We start from the raw sequence: 19,418 nt of genomic DNA, 5'->3' as shown, positions 1-19,418 counted from the left end.
GCAAGGAATTTGACTAAAAAAATTGACATGACCTTTCCTTAATTTTCTAGCATTTGAACATGTCACAGGAAGATAGTATATATTGAGAACAAAACATCACAGGAAGATAGTATATATTTGAAACAATTGTAAGGAAAAGTTTTGACACCAGTTGGAAGCAAAACTGACATGATCAGCTTAATAAAAGTGCATACAAATCCATAGATTTCACAATTCAGACTTATTACATAATCTTAGTCGATATCTGACGACATGCTTAGGCTGATCATAAGTAGTTCTAATGATAGTTTGGAGGTAATTTTCAGTGGAAGGTGGTGCAATCCGTAGGTGCTTTTCGTGCATCTTGAAGATGCCCTGGTCCTTGCATGGTTGTTGACGGTGCCCTACATGTTAATAGAACAACATTATTGGTAAGGTTATTGTTGTAGCAAAGGGCGACAAAACTTTATATAATTTTGTTTGGATATGAGAACTGATAGTACCTATGTGTTTTTATTACTGTTATCCTCTTGTCCTTCATAGTTGTTCATTTTCACATTGTTATCTGCAATGCTGTTTGATTGATGATAGAAAGTTAGATTGTGAATCTCATGTTTCTATGTGATATGAGAAGAAGCACGTACTCTTGCTTATGCTTTTTGACAACCTGGAGATGCACTTGTGTATCCTGAAGATGTTCCTGTTGATGTTCCTGTTGTTGACTGACATGTAAACAGGAAATATTGTTATCAATGCGTACTCTGTTTGTTGACTGGCATGTAAACAGGAAGATGTACTTTTCAGAGAACTTCAATGATAAACAGGAAATATTGTTATCAATTAGTACCCCTCTTTGTTGGTGGCTCCATCTTCTGTAAATTCGATGCTTCTTTTCGCTGAAGAGTACCTGCAACCAAAAATCGCCATTTGAATTCCATATTGAATGTAAGCTGAATGTTCTTTAGTAGAACTTTAAAAAGTATTACCTATTTATGTTTTTGTCGGTGTCCATAGTTGCAGATTGGCAAGGGGGAGGAATAGTATTGCCCAAGTGGACTTGTGTTAGGCTCCCCGGACTGCGAATAGGAAAAGTTTGGTAAACATTGTGTAGACAGAGGGTGTAACTTCTATTTTGTGATTGATGGCAAACCTCTGGATGCTCTTTGGTGATGATGGACTGTTCACCAGTTCTTTGCTTGGAGTTGACTGGAAGTATTTAATGGTTCAAATTAAATATTTTAGGTAATACAATTGTAATTAGGAAGGTGTTACTTTCTGAATTGATGAAAATTGTCTAACCTTTGTGGAGGGAAGCATTTGTGCATTGTCAACTGGGAAGCTTTTCTTTATGACATAACTTATGGGGAATCTGGATACTAAATCAACCTTCATTCCTATGTAGAACAATCTGGTTTTCCCAATGGCATTATCTAGTGCGGTCACATGTTCCGCGGTATCAACTTTCATGTTTTGAGAAGCTTGGATGGCATCTCGCTCAACCAGTTCTTCAGCAATTTTAGAGAAAGCAATGACATCTAAATCTCCTGAGTCATCTGTAAGTGTAATTGGTAGCTTGTACCTAGAGAATTTGATAGTTGTTTATATGGAACAGAATATGTAAATGAAGGCAAATGTTCCATAAAAACAGAGATCGTACAATGGCTTTGGAGATGAATTTGTGCAAAGGCATGTTGGAGTATCTGAATTGTTGTTGTATCCTCTGTCACAATGTTTGCATCCTTTGTAGTACCAATTAGTTGAAGGTACAGTAGATTTAACTTTTGCAATGGTGCTATAGGTAGCTCCTTCCTAAGAGTTTGCAAAAAGGGTGCATTGAGAATCTACTGTAGAAGTTCACTGATATACAAATAATAGGGTAGATAAGATGATGTTGACCTGAAAATTTGAGTTCGGCATATCTGATATTTGTTGAAGTGTGTACATTTTCCCTGCTGCTTGAATAGGAGATAAATGCATAACCTGAGGTAGTTGCTGTCGCAGAGCTGGAGATTCCCATTTATAGCTTCAAAAAGAATCAATGAGAAAAATGTCAGCATGTTAGATTTTGGAAAAAGAAGGTAGTAGTTGCAAAGAGAAAGGAGAATGGCTGACCTGGTTTGGTAGTTTTTAACTTCAGATGTATCCAAGTCAATGTAAACTTTTGTTGCAGAGGTTGATGATGCATGCAGGGTACCTATATGTATATATGGTTGTATGTCGTATTAGTTTTGGCTCTTATAGTCATTTTAAGAGAGAATATTTGAGCAGTTACCTAGAAAGCTCCCAGCTGTGAGACCCGCAAAAATGCCAACTACAATGCCTTCTTGTGATTTTTTGAGTACTGCTTCTTCATCAAATGTTTCACCATGGTGGCCCCAAAGACGTATTTCTTGTGTCTGTTCACTGGATATGTGGAACAAACATTTGTTGACACAAAGTGTATAGGGATGGAAAAGTTTTAACACACTGTAGTAGTAGGAGAAACATACTCTAGGTTTCGAATTTTGATTTTCCTGAGTTTATTTGTAGATGTCTGACTTGCATAATCAAATGGCCCAATGTGGCTAATGACTCCTATTATATCTGGAGAGAGAAACCACATACACAATTAATTTATGTTTTAATATTAGTATGAAAGAAAAAAAGGAAATGCAAGCGTTACCTTGAAGTGGTTTTGCAAAAGTATCTTTTTCTGATAGATTATCAAATGGACAAAAATTGAAGGAAAACTTTGGTATATTTGTTCCTCTGCTCTCAAGTCGGTGAACCTTAGTGCTGTGCTTGAATTGCAACATATAGTTTTGGTGGTGGTATATATGGGTTTTGTTTTTTATATCAACAGCTGCAATATCATTGAAGATGTAGACATGTCCTTCTGTGAGTAAGGGGCGGAATTGTCTATGAAATTTTTTGGGTACACTGATCTGCGCCATATTGCCCTGCCATAATATTCGATGAGGATGTGAAAATCAGTAGTACATTTGTACAATAATATTATTATTATGTTGGAAATAGAAATAATAATGATGGACTTACATCTTCATCTAAAAGGACACCATCAATGCTGATGAGAGGATCCGCAAACTTGGATTTCATGTTTATTGCATCCCATAGGCGCAAGAGTCGTCCAAATACCTTACAACTCTGTTGACCAAGAGTGATGGTTTTAAGGGCTGTAGTGGATTCCATTGATGTAATTTTCCTGAAAAGAAAGCAAGTAGTTGCATAATAATCAAGAGATAAGAGAAGGATGTTCCTACAAGGCTCCACAGAGATTAGCAATTCTGGGCCGTTGGATCAGTTCCCTTGATGCGTTTTCGTCCGTTGGATCGAGAGGTGGGAGGATCTGGGCCGTCGGATCTGGAAGAAACACTGCTGAAATGAATAGTAATGGCAACAGAATGTAAATACCATGCCCCCACCAGGGCATTTTGGTCATTTCGCGTGGTGGGGGTATAAAAGGGGCCACGCCCGTGGAGATGACCTAGCCGCCTCTCTCTCCCACACTCGCGCAGCCGCCTCCCTCCCTCCCTCCCTCCCACGCAGACGCCTCCCTCCTCCCTCACTCGCGCCTCCATTGCACCCAGCTCCTCCCGCCTCGCCGCCGCCTCCTCTTCCCTCCCGCGCGCCTCCTCTCCCCTCCCCTCCCCTCCCGCGCGGCTCCTCCCTCCCACCCACATCGCCGCCGCTGCCACCCACCGCCTCGAACGGCACCGTCGGCGGCCAGATCCGCCGCAGCAGAGCGCCCCTTCCCCCCCCCCACGACGACCAGCAGCAGAGGAGGGAGGACGAGGAGCATGACGGCGGCGACGGGGAGCAGCAGTAGCAGGCGGAGGCGCTGTGCTCGCGGAGGCGCTGTAGATCCCCGCCGAGCAGGCCGCGCTGGTGCTCGGGGTGCTCGGAGCCGTGCTCCCCGGCGACGACGATGAACCCGCAACCGAAGGAGCTGGCGCCTCCCCGCCCCCATCTATCCACTCCGTCCAGGTCTCTCTCTCTCTCTTCCAGTTCCCGTTCTTACATCCACTCTCGCTGCCAGATCCTCATGTACCCGCAGCAGATAGAGAGAGGGATGATGTGAAGGAGACCAGATAGAGAGAGGGATGATGTGAAGGAGACGAGAGGAAGGAGAAGCCATGCCCCGTCCACTGCGTCGTGCGCGACGACCGGCTGGGCTCTGTTTCAGCACCCCAATCTTCCTACCTCTATCCCCTTCTAATTTCTCCATCCCTTTCTTTCAGGTACTCTCTCTCCCTCCTGATTAGCCTGCTCTCCTCTCTTATGCATTCCTTTGTTTGATATAGTACCTGAAATTTCCCATCTTTGTGTTGCACTGGCAGATTTTTTGTGTGTACATGCATACAAGACGCTTGATGAAAATCCAAGCAGGTTGCAAGGGAAGGCAAATTCCATTTTATGCTCATGTGTAATCATTGATTCTTTTTTCCTCACATTTAGCATGCATTCAACTTTTACTTATATGTACAATATATTACCTCTTTCAGTTATATGACTTGCACACACACAATATATTGCATCTGTAGGTCATGTGACTTGCCTACAGAAGATATGAGTGTCCTCGGAAAATATATTATGCCGGATCTACTATGGTTGCCACATTATGCAAGTCAGCATTTAGTGATCTAAAAGTTTAGACCATGGCATTATGTTCAATGCTCAGCAAATCCACCCTTGCAGGTATGTTTGGCAGTTCATTCACAAGTGACTTGCAATATCTGCTTACTGAATTTTTGGTGTTAATTTTACCTTCTGGTCAAGCATTGTATGTTTTATCTGAAGCTTTGAAGCAATCCAGCATTAGCTTTGCTAAAAAATGTAGTTATGTGATGTGGTTACTGTTTGATGTCACTTGGTTGTTTATTCCTAACCATTACGTCTTGTCGATGTCGTTCTTGCGGGCCTGAACTATTTTGACAGGATGCCAACTCCCCCTCCATCCCAAAGGGGCCCAAAACATATGCACTTATGTTCAACAACTATATTATGAAGTAACTGCGTTCTTGCTTGATCCAGCTAAAGTTCTAAATCAGTGTTCATGCCTATAAATAATTTAGGGGTTGATAAAAGATTGTTTATCTTTGTGTCAGTACTCAAATTTTGAAGTTGATTGCACACATCCTAAAATGACATCCAAAGAAAACTAGAGATAGTAAATAGCTAGCATAGTGACAAGTCTGGACAATATCATGTATATGGGCTTATCAAGCTATCATGCAGAAAGATTCAGTTTTCGTACATTTGCAGGTTAACTTGCCATAAAACACCCTTGATAAAAAAATCATTAAGTTTGGCAAGTGAATCCTCAGTGAAGATGATACTAAAATTTACAAACTTGCAAGTATTAAATGCCATCAATTGCAAAACAAAATTATCTGAAATCCTGCAAGTTTTACTACCTTTTTTTGTTGTATAGTTCTACTTGCTTGAAAAGAAGAAATGCACAACAGTCACCACAAAGAACACAATATTGTGTGCACAAGCTAGACTATAACTATCTAATTGATTTGGTTTGGCATCTGGTGTTTGTCTAATTTATTTGTACCAAAATGAGTAATTCTGATGCACCTCTTCATTCCTAATAATAGTTGCTTCTGACTAGCGACTGGTGGCGCTGGATGTGCTTGCTTCCTTTGTCGTGCAACTTCTTGACTCAACCCGACCGTGTTACAAGTTTCTCTCCCCCTCCCTCTCTCTTGACCCCTATTATTTTCCGGATTGGAAGTGGCCTAAAGAATATGAAGTCACTTGGAACTAGCATTCACACATGTTTTCTCTCTCAGATTTTGAAGGTTGATTCTCTCCATAATCTTTACCTTTGATGACATTTCCTTTTCTGGGTATTTTACTTTGTCATGTGCATTGCGACCTGGAGACCTTTATCTGCAACATAGTGATAGGGAGGTGTTGCATATGGTGACTTCCAGTCTGATGTGTACATCGATCTCCTTTTTGAATACCAAAATAGTTGGCTGTAATTAAAAAAATGCTTACTTTCTTGGCTGTAATTTATTTGCCAAACTTACTTTTTTGGCCGTAATCTATTTGTCATTTGTAACAGCCAATTCACATGCAAAAAAATGCTTTGAAGATTTTTATTGACATTTTATTAAAGTAGTTTTCAAATGCAACCTCACCTATTTTCCATTTCTATTGTTTCTACTAGGTTTAAACTAAAAGGAGAAAGAGCTAAAAAAGTCCTTTATCTTTATAGTATTTTATGTTGAAGGGGCTATGTAGTATTTATCCATATTTTCCCTCCTTCGGATGTGATGTGGATGATGTCTTGGGATCCGGACATCGTCTTCTCTCTGCTGGCCCTGCCATCGTTCCTTAGGTGTGGTCCCTTTTTTCCGCTTGCCTTTTCTTCATTAAGATGTGTGTTGTCTCCTGATTCACTCGTGGTTATCTTTCGTTTCTCAGTCCGGTGTCGCCATATTTTTTGGTTCTTGGTTTCTTGTTGCCACATGGTACTGGACTTATGCTTCCAAGGGCTAGGATCTGGTGTGGTTGCTTCTTTCTAGGATGTTCGTCGTCGACCTGGGACATGTACTTTACTGCTTTCTTATCTTTGGTGTGTACATGTCCTGCCTGTTTATTTCTTACTACTCACACGTGTTGGTTGTAATAGCCACTTTAGTACTTTACTACTTTCTTACCTTTGGTGTGCATCTGTCCTACCTTTCTATTTCTTATATTCACCATTTTGGTTGTAATAGTCGGTTTAGTTGGTCCATAGGAGTGGTCTGTGTGGTTATGCTTTGTTGTATGAGTAGATGATGGTGGATTTGATCTGTTTGGCTGCCTTTGATATGTTTTCCTGCCTTTGGACGCACTATTGCCATGTACTGCAACATTTATTCAGTGTAAAATGTAGATTTTCAGAAATATCAAAGATTGAGAGAAGCACATTTAGGCCTGAAACTTTTATTTTGCCACAACTTTTATCGGTGCATGTCGTTTAGTGAACTTGGCTTCGCTTGGTGGTTTAGCTTAGGCTGGCCTTTTTGGCATCACTCATCAGTTAGATTGTCCTCTTATATGAGAACCTATGATAGTCAGTTCAATAGAAAGCAGAGAAAATGATAGATAACATGAGCTAATATTTGGTTGATGTACTATTCAGGTGTGAAGATCCATTGGTAAAGTTTATTTGAGGAAACTGTACCGTTCCATGGACCCATTATTTCGGCGAGCCGGTCCTATTATTGCACTGAAGAGGCCATCTCTTAGCATTGAACCACAAGTTCATGTTCGCAAGCTGAAACATGAACTTGAACCACATGCTCGCAAGCTCGGTTTTTATCCGACGGCCGAGGGCGTTCCGGAGGGGGATCGGGCGGCCGAAAATGCATCAAGGAGCCGATTCGACAGCCAGGAGGCTCAAATCGCTGAGGAGCCGTGTGAGGTGCTTCGATTCTTCCTCGGTCCACATGGTTGCCACCTAATAGATTTTCTGTATTTTTGTACATTTTGCTCAAGGTCATGCTCCATTTATGCCTTTGCTATACTTTTTAAATTTTCTCAGCTTCATGAAAGTGGAACATTTCAGTTCTCTTGCTGCTTCTGAAGATAACAGTTCAGAAGTTCTTTTTATTCTTACTATATTTTTGTAATTGCTTTTCCATGTACTTTTTCAACATTGAAGGGGTGCCACTTGGCTGGCAGCAGGAAGTACGCCATCAACATCATCGAGATCCGCTTGAAGGACAACACCATGGAAGATGCTCAATGACCAGATCGTCGTCCTCTCCGAGAGGAGGGGCCAGCTCAAGCAGGTACAACTACCTCACCACAGCTCGCTCCTCCTCCCTCTTCTCTGTTTCGTGTTCGATTGTTCAGAAACGTAACTTATATTTATGTGGTGGATGACTAAGTGGTTGAATGAGAACTGAAACCTTTCACTTTTAAGGTTTGAGATTGTTATGAACTGCGAGTATTTCATAAAAAAATCAGTTCATATAAAGCAAAAGAAAGGAATGTAGTAACTTACATTGACAGTGTGATTGTTAACCCCTTATGATATTGGAAACCTGATAAATAATTCATTTTATAACTGAATGTTTGACGTGGGATTGGGAGACCCCCGGTTCTGTTTGGTACATGCATCTTCTTATATTATTAGTGATATTTGTCATTTACTTTAAAGTTATGCAGTTTTCAAGCACACATTTAGTTTAGGTAAATCTAAACTAAATCTATGAGCTTTGTCATTTTTCAAGCACACATTTAGTGATATTTTTCATTTACTTTGAAGTTATGCAGTTTTCACTGGGAGAATCTCACAGATTAGATAGCACAAACTGTGAGCTTTGAGCATCATATTTCTTTAAGTGGAATCATTGTGATTTGGACTACAGGAATGGCCGTCACTCCTGAAGTTCATTTTGTCTCATTTTTTTGAAGGTGGCACTACCACAAGCCATTAATCCTTGAAGCATTGACCCACCTACATGTCCTGGATCCGACGGTCGTTAGTAATTTTGTATTGTGTGCAGTGGATTAGAATAAATATTTTGGTTGAGAGTGAGAGGGATAGGGAGAGGGAGAGAGAGAGAGAGGGAGGGAGAGGGAGGGAGAGTCATGTTTTTGCTCGGGTCCAATACTCAGAGTTGGTAGTGCTGATGGGAAATGGTCACATTGCCCTTGCTATACCTTTTAGTACCCGAGGGATGATTTCAGTTGCACTTACTTGCCTAATGAGAATTACTGTGGTACTGACTTTGTGAAATGTACCATTTTGAACTAGGTTCAACGATCACCAGAAATCAAATGTGTGTATCTATTGCAGTTAAGTTAAATAAATTTTTGTACTCCCTCCATCACGGTTTAGAAGGCGCGCTTGGAAATTCTCTGGGACCTAGGTGGTTATCTATTGGTTGTGAGATGGGCTAAAAATAGCATTCACACTACGCATGCATATAGAAATAGTATATCGGAGTACTAATTAGCTACTAGAAATAAATGCAATGCGCCCTAAACCTTGTCTATTGTGGAAACACACGCAAATTTAACTGTGCCTTCTAAACTGTGACGGAGGGAGTAACTAAGATTTTGTTTTGCGGGACATGTAACTTAGGTCAAATATTGATTAATTGATACACAATACTTATGATGGTCTTCTAATTGAAGAAGACATTTACAGAAATTTGGTTGGAGTGGCTCTCAGGACACTCGGCATTAAAGAGTTTCCTGTTTCTATCACATGTTGCTACTCTATGTTAGATGATCATTAGCCATATATCGACAATGTGATTAATCAGGAGGTTATTACATATTGTTGTGTAATGTATGACATGCCAGATACGCCTATTCACCATATATTTGTCTTGCTCTTCCTTCTGCAGTAAACCTTCTGGTTAAGTTTTGCAATCATCACCTCATGTTTTTCCTTGCAATATTATCTCTATTTGATCAAAGCGCATGAATTTCTAGACACCATAAGGCATCTTAGAATTAACAGTGCACATGACCACCTGTTGTTTAAAAAATATTCTTGAAATTGATACTAGCTCTGGTTAATATGGCCAGACTGATTGCTTAGGATGGACCATATCAAACTCATTGACAAATTAAAATTAGAACGATTGCTTAGGATACGTACATGAGCACAGTCTCTCTCTCACTCCCACAGTGATTGCTTAAGATGCATATTGTTCAAGCGCTTAAACAAAGCATTTATGGTTGCCATTTGCTTAGATTGAATGAGTTTTGTATGGTTTTATATCAGTTTTTTGAGGCTCAATCATCATGCCTTTGTTTGTTTGCATCTCGTGTTGGTTTGTGCTTATATGATCCCTTTAGCTGTGTAAGTTTTGCACAATCATAAGCCTTTTGGAATGCTAAACTGAACTATTCAGGATATAAGGCCTCTACAGGAAAAGTAAGAATCCAAATTCCTAAGTAATCATAACAACTCAAGTGTGATATATATCTTATCACATGGATGCAAATATTTTCTCTGTACGCTAGATCATTGCATGCCAACTGTTTGATCTTTATATGCTTGGACAAGTCGTTGGGACCGGGACCCTCGCGCCAAGGCGCGCTACTGATCTCCTTGCTTCAAGGTCAAGGAAGGAAACCGTGTCATCATTGGCCAATGTAGATATTACTCTCTAGCTGATATATTGTTTAGTTTCTTAAAGGTTTTAAAAATTGCTTGGGAACACGAGGCTTAAAAGTTTCAACCCCGATCAAGGGCTCCAAAGCTTTGCACGTCTTCTGTTTTCTTTTAAATAATTGAACAATTGAAGCAACCATGAATTCTATTGTTTTTTACCCATACTTACCTTTTATGGGAAAATAGTTTGTGAATTCCCCATTGGGGTTGGAGTATGTGTTGTATAACTTGTATTGACGTGGTCATAACGACGCAATCGTAAATATTTTTTATTTCCTTGTGCTGAAAATACTCTTATGTGACAACCATACGTTTACTAACACATAGTGGGGTTTTGGAAACTGGTAGTTACTTTTATGTCTTGACAATAAATTATTGTGATTCTAGCAACTGTTTGATTACCAGTCCACATGTTTGTTTGGATTGATGAATCGGGGAATCGAATTTTCATTTGATGTTATATGTTTGTCAGTTGCTATGTAATTTTAAGAAAGATCCTCAATTCTCTAAGTGAACCGAAGCTTATAATAGATTTTTGCAAGGATAGATATAGATAGTTTTCTTGTGGCCTCCCTGTCGGATTGCATCTATGTTCTAAAATCTTATCCAGACCTAAGCAACATGTGAAATTTTTGGGAGGGGCGCACCTTTCTACTCACGCCGCTGATCGAGGTTCACCTTTCTCATACAGCTGCTCCTCCCATTTTATTGACTTGCAGGTTGCCGCTGGAACTAGATGGGGTCTCCAGCCAGCCTGCCATGTGGCTTGCAGTAGCGGTTGATGCAAGTTATCCTTACATACGTATAAGGGTCTTAGTACTTACTTAGTATGACAAAGTGAATATAGAACTGATGTATTGAATTATTAATGGGGTGGTTTCGATGAGAACTGAAACCTTTCGCTTTCAAGGTTGGACACTGATATGAACTGTGAGTATTTAATAGAGAAATTCAGTTCATGTGGATCAAAACGAAGGCATGTAGTACCTTACATGGACAGTGATTATTTGCCCATTGTGGTACTTCAAATTTGATGAAGAATTTATTTCATGACCGAGACATGGGACTTGGAGAATCTCAGTTCTGACATGTATATTAATCACCTTTATTTTTTCATGGTAATGGTACTGAATGTTCTGATATGGCACTATATGTTTTGTTTATCTCTTATAAATAATGAAATGGCCTATATGTAAAGTTTTCTATTTTAATTATATTATGTCGTTGATGATGTATGTGGAATCTGTAAACATTCAGGCTCTCGCTATCTCGTGAACGCGCTAAACTCGATTTTGCCTTATGATAATCTCATGGTGTTGTTGTACTATATAATGTTTTCCTAATACAATATGTGAAATTTTCTTCTTTTTTTATTTTGTTATATCGTGTTTGAGTAAGTACGTTAAAGCTAGATTACTACTAACTTGAGCATTACCTACATGACCACAACATAGGGACCGGCACCCTCGCGCCAAGGCGCGTTACCGATCTAGTGATGTATGAAATGGAGAGATAATTATGTAGGGTAAACACGCTTGAATGTAGGAAATTCCTTTATTCAGTTCTCATAGTCTATTAATTTGACTAAAAACATCAGCATAGACTACATTATGGGTGCAATTCTCATAAGAAACTTGACTATTTTCGATTAGAACTCTCAACCCCTTTGGTGAAGTAACTCTGGAAAATGCTACATATAGTTGACCATGAGAGAACACTGGAGATGGCAAATAGACTCCAACTCTATTTAAGGTTTGCCCTTGACTCTTGTTTATTGTCATTGCATAAGAAAGGCGCACGGGAAACTGGCGCCGTCTCAATTTGAAGGGCCACCTTGAGTGAGTTGATGTTGTGACAATGTGTGGGATATATACTTTTGAACCTGTAGCCTTCCCTGTTATGATTTCACCTTCAATCACACGATTTTTCAATTGGGTGACAATCAGCCTAGTACCATGACAAAGTCCCCTTGATGGATCAAGATTGCGCAAAAGCATAATTGGAACACCAATCTTCAAGTGCAACTTATGGTTAGGAAGTCCGGGCATCGAAATTGTGTTTAGAAACTCTGTTGGGTATAATGCTTCAAGAGTGGAATGATTAGCAGTGCTATCGTCAATTGAATCAGAACTATAGTAAGATATTTCAGACGTTGTTAGCTGAGCAATCATTCTGGTATTTATATCTGAAACCACCTCATTTGTAGGTGCTAAAATTGCACGTTCACACAAATATGATGAAATATTTGCTGGCTCAGAACCTAAGTCATAGACAAATGATATCAATCCATCAAGGTTCCTACAATTTGACGATAGAAGCAAAGACTCCGGAATCTCTATAAATGAGTTACTGGAATCATTTGGGACATAAACAATAGGTTCTGTTCCATTGCCCACCCTAAGAAGCCATTCAGCAAAATTACTTAGCTCCTATCTGTCTGAGGTGGAGAGATTTCCTGACTTCAGCCTCATATTTTCAGTTAACTCGAGAAGCCTGCATTGTCTCCATAAATAAGAATTAACAATGCAGGACCTCAGAATTTGGGGTTTTGTTGCATTCTGTATTACTGGAAGTGTTTGTCGAAAATCTCCACCAAGCACAACAGTTATACCACCAAATTGCTTATTTTCTGCATTTTGCCTTGTTTCTGATAATATATCTCTAAGTGTACGGTCCAATGCTTCAAAACAATATCTATGATTAACAAGGGCCTCATCCCATACAATAAGAGAAGTTTTCTGGATAAGTTCTGCCAATTGTGTATTTTTGTTTATACTACACACGGAACTCTGAGAAATGTCTAATGGAATTTTAAAACGGGAATGAGGGGTTCGACCCCCTGGTAGCAGTAGGGCAGCAATTCCCGATGATGCAACTGCTAATGCAATTTTCCCTTTGCTTCTTACAGAATTAAGCAAAGTAGTCCATAAGAAAGTTTTTCCAGTTCCTCCATATCCATAAAAAAAATGTTTGACCTTCATCATTCATCACAGAATTGTAAATAGCATCAAAAACATCTTTCTGGTTGTTGTTCAACATTGAAAGATTGTCATTTAAAGTGGCAGTCATAGCAGGCACATCATAATTGAGCTCATCTAGTAGTAGCCTATTTTGTCCAGAAATATTAGCAATGTCATCAGGTAGTGGCATTTTAAAATGGGATAAACAATATCCTGCATCTCTTAGCAATTTATCCAATTCATTCAAAAGATAAGATGAAATATATATATCGGCTAAGGGATTGCTAGCTTGACCACGGTTCTGATTCAATTGATGGGCTGCATCTTCAGACATTTTTGACGCATGGTCATCAAAAAGTTTTCTAGGATTTGTTACCTCACAAAAGAGCAAAACTGTGACAAACAGTTGGCGTAACTGGTAAGGCATGGCCCATTGAGCGGCATCTTTTAAGGCATTGGACCATTCTTCATCATCACCAAGGAGACCTAAAGCCTCACATGCAGCACAAAATGTAGGATATTCATGGCCATTGATAGTTCTGATTTGAGCGAAGGAGGTTGGACCTTTGACAATGTTGAGCAACAAACGTAGATAGTGAAGGTCCCCTTGGGAAGGGTTGACATAAGCAATTCTGCCAATTCTTCTAGAACCACGATGATAATCCCAGTATTTGTCATTTGATTTGGAGTGCCATGTAAAATATTCAGGAAATTCTATGTAGGTATATTGTTTAGCCCGAGGGTGTTGCATATTAGCTTCTAACCATGCAGTCAACTTAGTTGTCATATTCCTTGGATTTTCAATCACTGCTTCAAGGTCATCATCTTCTGAGTAAATTACATTATTCTCAAATGGAAGATGAACTGGAAGTCTTTCTACGGAAGGGTCTGCATAGTGAATATCATACTCTAGCAAGCGCCAAGCAGCCTCATTTGGTGTGATACAGCGACATTCTAGATAATTTTCTATTTCATTGACTGTTTCACTTGATGAATTGGATGATCCAGAATTTGAATGGATTTTAGTTCTGGCAGAATCAAATCCTTTTGTGACATACTTGAAAAGATACTTGTGCATGCCATCATGATTAACCTTCTCTACATTTATGTGACCTTGATATTTAACTACCAAGTCCACATTGTGAGGAACAACAAATCTGTTATCAATGTCAACTCCATTTTTGTTGACAGTTATTCCATTGTTTGGCCGAGCATATTGTGTGAAACCATTCTCCAATATGGTTGTTTGCTCACAGAAATCTTTAGGATAGAATTTTGTGCATTTTCCTTCAGACATACAAGGAGATTTAGTATTCAGATTTCCACAGGGCCCGTGTATCATGAATGAAGATACAGCATCATAACCTATTGGATCATTTTTAGGATCTGGCAACTGAGCCGAAATAAGAAAGTCTATCTTTTTCGCATCTAGGGGTTCGTCTTTGGATAACCATATGATGATATGGACATGAGGAAGTCCACATTTCTGAAATTCAATGGTGTAGATAACTACAAAAGATAGGCATGTTATTTACGTAAAAGAAATGTTGGATTCATGCAATATTAAATCAATTAATGATGTGGGGGAGACAAATTACCTGCATTCGTTGGTCCAAAGAATTGTTTCTTTTTAATATCATCCATTAGCATATTTAGCTTCATTTTGAATACCCTATTGACAATATTTGGACGGTCAGAAGGTTGTTGCCCTGGAATGGATGATAGAGCCTCTACTATCTCAGGCCAAGCTGCATTTGAAGTGAATGTGACAAAGAGATTTGGGCAGCCATATTTCCTACATATAGCGATGGAATCTTGATAATTTTGGTACATATATCGCGGGCCTCCGGTGAATGAAGATGGTAATATAATCCTTTGACCAACTGAAGAACCGGATGTATTACCTCTTGAGACAGAATTGGCCAAGTCATTATATGGGGATGATCTATATTTTTCCTGAAATCCAGGCTTGCGATAGAATGCAATACGAAACTCTTCAACACAGCAATAACCACCCACTTCATAAGCTTGTGTCAATATTTTACCTCTCAATGGCGTGTTGAAATCACCTAGTCTATCATGTAATCTATATGCATAGTACTCTAGCATAGTTACTTTCTGACGGCTTATAGCTTGACTTTGTGGCGAGGTGTGGTACATGAGGTCTTCATGGTAACCATCCTCTCCATATGGAAATAATAGAGGATACTGCATTGCCATAAACTTGTAATGTTTTTCACTGATTTGTTGTAATCCTGATGAATGGTTATCTATTATAATGTCCTGCCCAACATCAGTTGACCCAATATCACCAACAACCAACCCTACAACCTCAGATGCGACCGGAGCACTATAGATGTCTCCATGTGCGTCAGGTTTGCCATATAATTTGATAAAGAATTGATCAGGAGCATCTTCAGTCAATCTTTCCTGTGCTGTTCTAAATAGTTTCACTATGGGATTATGGGTGTTAAGCATCGATATAAGGGACTGGACAATATCTTGATTAGCATTGAAAGAAGAGCGGGCAGACGAAGACCGAGATGATGAAGGCCGAGAAGATGCAGTAATATTTATGCGGTTTCTAACCTCATGCTCTGTATCATAGATGTACAATTGTGCATATTCTGGTCGACGATTCTCAGGTCGCATTAGAGAACTGATACGATGGCAGACTTGACCACTAATCTTGAAAACATAGGGTGCTCGGCCATCATTTATGGATTCAATAAATTTAGCACCCATTGAAGTCATCGCAAACATGGTATTATACTGCCGGATATGATCAAAAAAGTGGTTCGAAGTTGCAGTGTTCTGTGAGGTTAATAAATCCAATAGAGGCTGGGGAGGAGGATCATATGGTTTCAGCAAGATTTTCCCTCCTTTACAACACAAATTATATGTTGGATCAGAAGTATGTCTCTCTCTGCGGATACGCTCTTCATACCAAAACACAGAACCACAATGTTTGCATGAATGTGTGGGCCCCCCAAGGTTTAAGGGTTGAAAGATAGTTCCTGAAAGATAGGCCATGTATATTTCTCTCAATTTGTACAAAAAGGAGACTTCAATCTGCAATACACTAATTGGTAAATAATAAGAGCTTACGATTATGGATTAATGCCAAATTTGGTGTTTGGGAAGCTGACGTAGAGGACTCTCCGGTTAATCGTCGGCGTACTGAACGTTCATCTATAGATGTTTTTTGCTAGTTGATATGAAGCATAGGTTGATGGAAACATGTATAAGGAACAAAAATATCCTAACTAACCTCTATTTCTAAGTTGTGTACGTCTGCGGCGGTTATCGGAAGAAGCAGATTGGTTTATTTCAGGTATGACAATTGGTTGTGACTGACGACGGGGGCTCCCACGACCGCGTTGGACTGAATGGCTACCATGATTTGTAGAAGAATTTGCGGTGCTATCCATCTTTGCAAAGCATGTGGGCAAAATTGACTTAAATGGAAGCAGATTGTAGCCTATATGATTGAATAAATATATCACACAAAACAATTCAGGGTAGGAAATTCATACGGTATCTAATATGCATGGAACAATATGGATGGTGCATATGTTCGCATACCAATGGAAGAAGCAGGAGACCGCTGCAAAAATGAATTGAAGCCAATCCGAGGAGCAAGAGACCTACTAAGCAGAAGTTGAAGAACCTTTCGATCCAGAGAGCAATCTGCAAAAAATTTAAACATAAGTTGAGGGATAGGAGAAATCCAGGCTGACTGAAAACAGGCAGCATACTGCAGGAAAATAACTACAATGTACTGATAAAATAGAAATAAACAAATAAATTAGTAAAATATAATAATGATATTGGATTTTGTACTATGTCCATCCTAAATTAGAAACATGTGCAGGTCGCACTGCTAACCAATTTGTGTAAGCATGTATCATAATCAAATAGCAATTTTATGAAATAGGAATTTGAAAGAAATGCAAGGAGCAAGCGACCTGTGATGTAATGTGGCCAATCCGAGCAGCAAAAAACCTACACGCTCAGCATCCTTTCATCCCTAGCACAACCTGAGAAATTGGAAAGCATAATCTTGTGAGGATAGAAATCTTCAGAGAGGGCTGAAAAGAGGGAGTGTGCACCTAGTAGGGCTGAAGTTGGTTCCCAGCCGTGGATGTGAGCAGGCGTTCGTGGTCGACGATGCGTATGGCAGAGGGGTTATAAGCACAATCTTTTCCGCATTTGCAGGGTAATGAAGCAAGAGATAATGAGGGCCGTAAATTGAGTTGTGAGGCCGTTTCATATGCATTTGTGGCATGGAGGTGGAAGGGTTTGCGACATAAAAGCGGGGAAGACGAAGGAATTTGATGGAATTAATGTACATCTATGGAGCAGTGGTGACTGGCAGGGGGGCATTAGGCGTGGTGGCGTAACTCACCGGCGGTGGCTGGCCATGAGGACGATCGATTGGGGAATGGAGGCGGAATCCATGGCGGCGGCGGCTGGATGCGGTGGCTGGCCATGAGGACGATCGATTGGGGAATGGAGACGGAATCCATGGCGCCGGCGGCTGGATCCCGCGTATCTGTAGAGGTTGCTCGCCAGGGACCGCCGGCGGTGAGGGCAGCAGGGTCAACAGGGGCGGCTGGCCGGAGGCAAGCATGCTTGGCGGCGGCAGGTGGGAGAGCATGAGGGGCCGTGGCGGCTGGTCGGGGAAGGGCTTGACGAAAGGGAAGGGTGTGGGTCATACGTGTTATCCTGAACGATAGATGCCCATGGACTTGGAGCGGGCCTTTTAGTGTCCAAATGATAAAGTCTACGCCCAGCCCAGAAAACGGAGTCGGAGGCCAGCAGCGAGCGGTGTGGGCGGGGGACGAAACGGCACGTAACTTAGCGGTGGCAGCTCCTAGTAAATTTGACCAACACTTGATCTGACGGCTGTATAGCACCGATCTATGTTGCATCAACGGTTAGAACAATTGGAGTGTAGGATCTAGAAGTAGATGTGTCTAGAGGGGGGTGATTAGACACTTAGTGCTAAAGTTGCAATTTTTAGGCCTCTTTGGTTTGAGTGGAGTTTTAGGCACAATTTCAACATACACAATACATATCAAGCAAGCATGCAAAGAGTATATGAGCAGCGGAATGTAAAGCATGCAACTTGCAAGAATGTAAGGGGAAGGGTTTGGAGAATTCAAACGCAATTGGAGACACGGATGTTTTTCCCGTGGTTCGGATAGGTGGTGCTATCCTACATCCACGTTGATGGAGACTTCAACCCACGAAGGGTAACGGTTGCGCGAGTCCACGGAGGGCTCCACCCACGAAGGGTCCACGAAGAAGCAACCACCCACAAAGGGTCCACGAAGTAGCAACCTTGTCTATCCCACCATGGCCATCGCCCACGAAGGACTTGCCTCACTAGCGGTAGATCTTCACGAAGTAGGCGATCTCCTTGCCCTTACAAACTCCTTGGTTCAACTCCACAATCTTGTCGGAGGCTCCCAAGTAACACCTAGCCAATCTAGGAGACACCACTCTCCAAGAAGTAACAAATGGTGTGTAGGTAATGAACTCCTTGCTCTTGTGCTTCAAATGATAGTCTCCCCAACACTCAACTCTCTCTCATAGGATTTGGTTTTTGTGGAAAGAAGATCTGAGTGGAAAGCAACTTGGGAAGGCTAGAGATCAAGATTCATATGGTAGGAATGGAATATCTTGGTCTCAACACATGAGTAGGTGGTTCTCTCTCAGAACATATGAGTTGGAATTGTGTATGTGTTCTGATGGCTCTCCCAACGAATGAAGAGGAGGTGGAGGGGTATATATAGCCTCCACACAAAATCCAACCGTTACACACAGTTTTCCAATCTCGGTGGGACCGAATCAACAAACTCGGTCGGACCGAAAAGGTAAACCTAGTGACCGTTAGAGATTTTCGGTGGGACTGACATGCAACTCGGTAGGACCGATATGGTTAGGGTTTGGGCATAACGTAATCTCGGTGAGACCGATTACACAAACTCGGTGAGACCGATTTTGGTAATTAGCTAACCAGAGAGTTGGTCAAGAAAAATCGGTGGGACCGATTTGCTCTTTCGGTGAGACCGAAAAGTTACAAAAAGGAAACACTGAATTTACATTGCAATTTCGGTGGGACCGATTCGCTTTTTCGGTGAGACCGAAAAGTTACGAAAGGGAAACAGAGAGTTTGCAATCCCATCTCGGTGAGACCGAGATCCCTATCGATAGAACCGAATTGCTAGGGTTTGGCAGTGGCTTATGACAAGTGAAACTCGGTGGCGCCGGTTAGAAAGAATCGGTAGGTCCGAGTTTGGCTTTGGGTTTAGGTCATATGTGGAAGTGGGAAA

General features: G+C 40.8%; 2 protein-coding genes across 15 annotated transcripts; one reads left to right on the top strand and one right to left on the bottom strand.

Moving 5' to 3' along the window:
• Positions 1-67: 67 nt before the first annotated feature.
• On the bottom strand, positions 68-17,812 carry LOC125532084. Its single transcript, XM_048696256.1, has 17 exons — positions 17,190-17,812; positions 17,046-17,117; positions 16,663-16,767; positions 3,016-3,181; positions 2,642-2,918; positions 2,469-2,562; positions 2,252-2,382; positions 2,092-2,173; positions 1,876-2,002; positions 1,637-1,788; positions 1,279-1,558; positions 1,130-1,185; positions 966-1,055; positions 827-886; positions 624-701; positions 483-552; positions 68-383 (listed from the first exon to the last, which is right to left on the bottom strand). The coding sequence occupies exons 4-16, from the start codon at positions 3,166-3,168 to the stop codon at positions 483-485; spliced, it is 1,650 nt and encodes a 549-aa protein (XP_048552213.1). The 5' UTR covers positions 3,169-3,181; positions 16,663-16,767; positions 17,046-17,117; positions 17,190-17,812; the 3' UTR covers positions 68-383.
• On the top strand, positions 3,565-11,257 carry LOC125532090. Of its 14 annotated transcripts, none has more exons than XR_007293757.1 (9): positions 3,565-3,963; positions 4,037-4,217; positions 4,317-4,365; positions 4,521-4,674; positions 5,583-6,331; positions 6,418-6,568; positions 7,121-7,402; positions 7,643-7,772; positions 10,837-11,257. XR_007293757.1 is itself a non-coding variant. In XM_048696265.1 (4 exons), the coding sequence occupies exons 2-4, from the start codon at positions 7,169-7,171 to the stop codon at positions 10,943-10,945; spliced, it is 501 nt and encodes a 166-aa protein (XP_048552222.1). In that variant the 5' UTR covers positions 6,340-6,568; positions 7,121-7,168; the 3' UTR covers positions 10,946-11,257. The 14 variants fall into 14 exon arrangements, 1 of the variants encoding a protein (XP_048552222.1); XR_007293753.1 differs by having other exon boundaries at positions 4,317-4,402; XR_007293742.1 differs by having other exon boundaries at positions 3,568-3,963; positions 4,317-4,674; positions 5,583-5,786; positions 6,161-6,331; positions 6,487-6,568.
• Positions 17,813-19,418: the final 1,606 nt, after the last annotated feature.

The sequence above is a fragment of the Triticum urartu genome, chromosome 1 (assembly GCF_003073215.2).
Source record: "Triticum urartu cultivar G1812 chromosome 1, Tu2.1, whole genome shotgun sequence".
Classification (NCBI taxonomy): Eukaryota; Viridiplantae; Streptophyta; class Magnoliopsida; order Poales; family Poaceae; genus Triticum; species Triticum urartu.
This window is presented reverse-complemented; position numbering and strand designations above follow the sequence as displayed.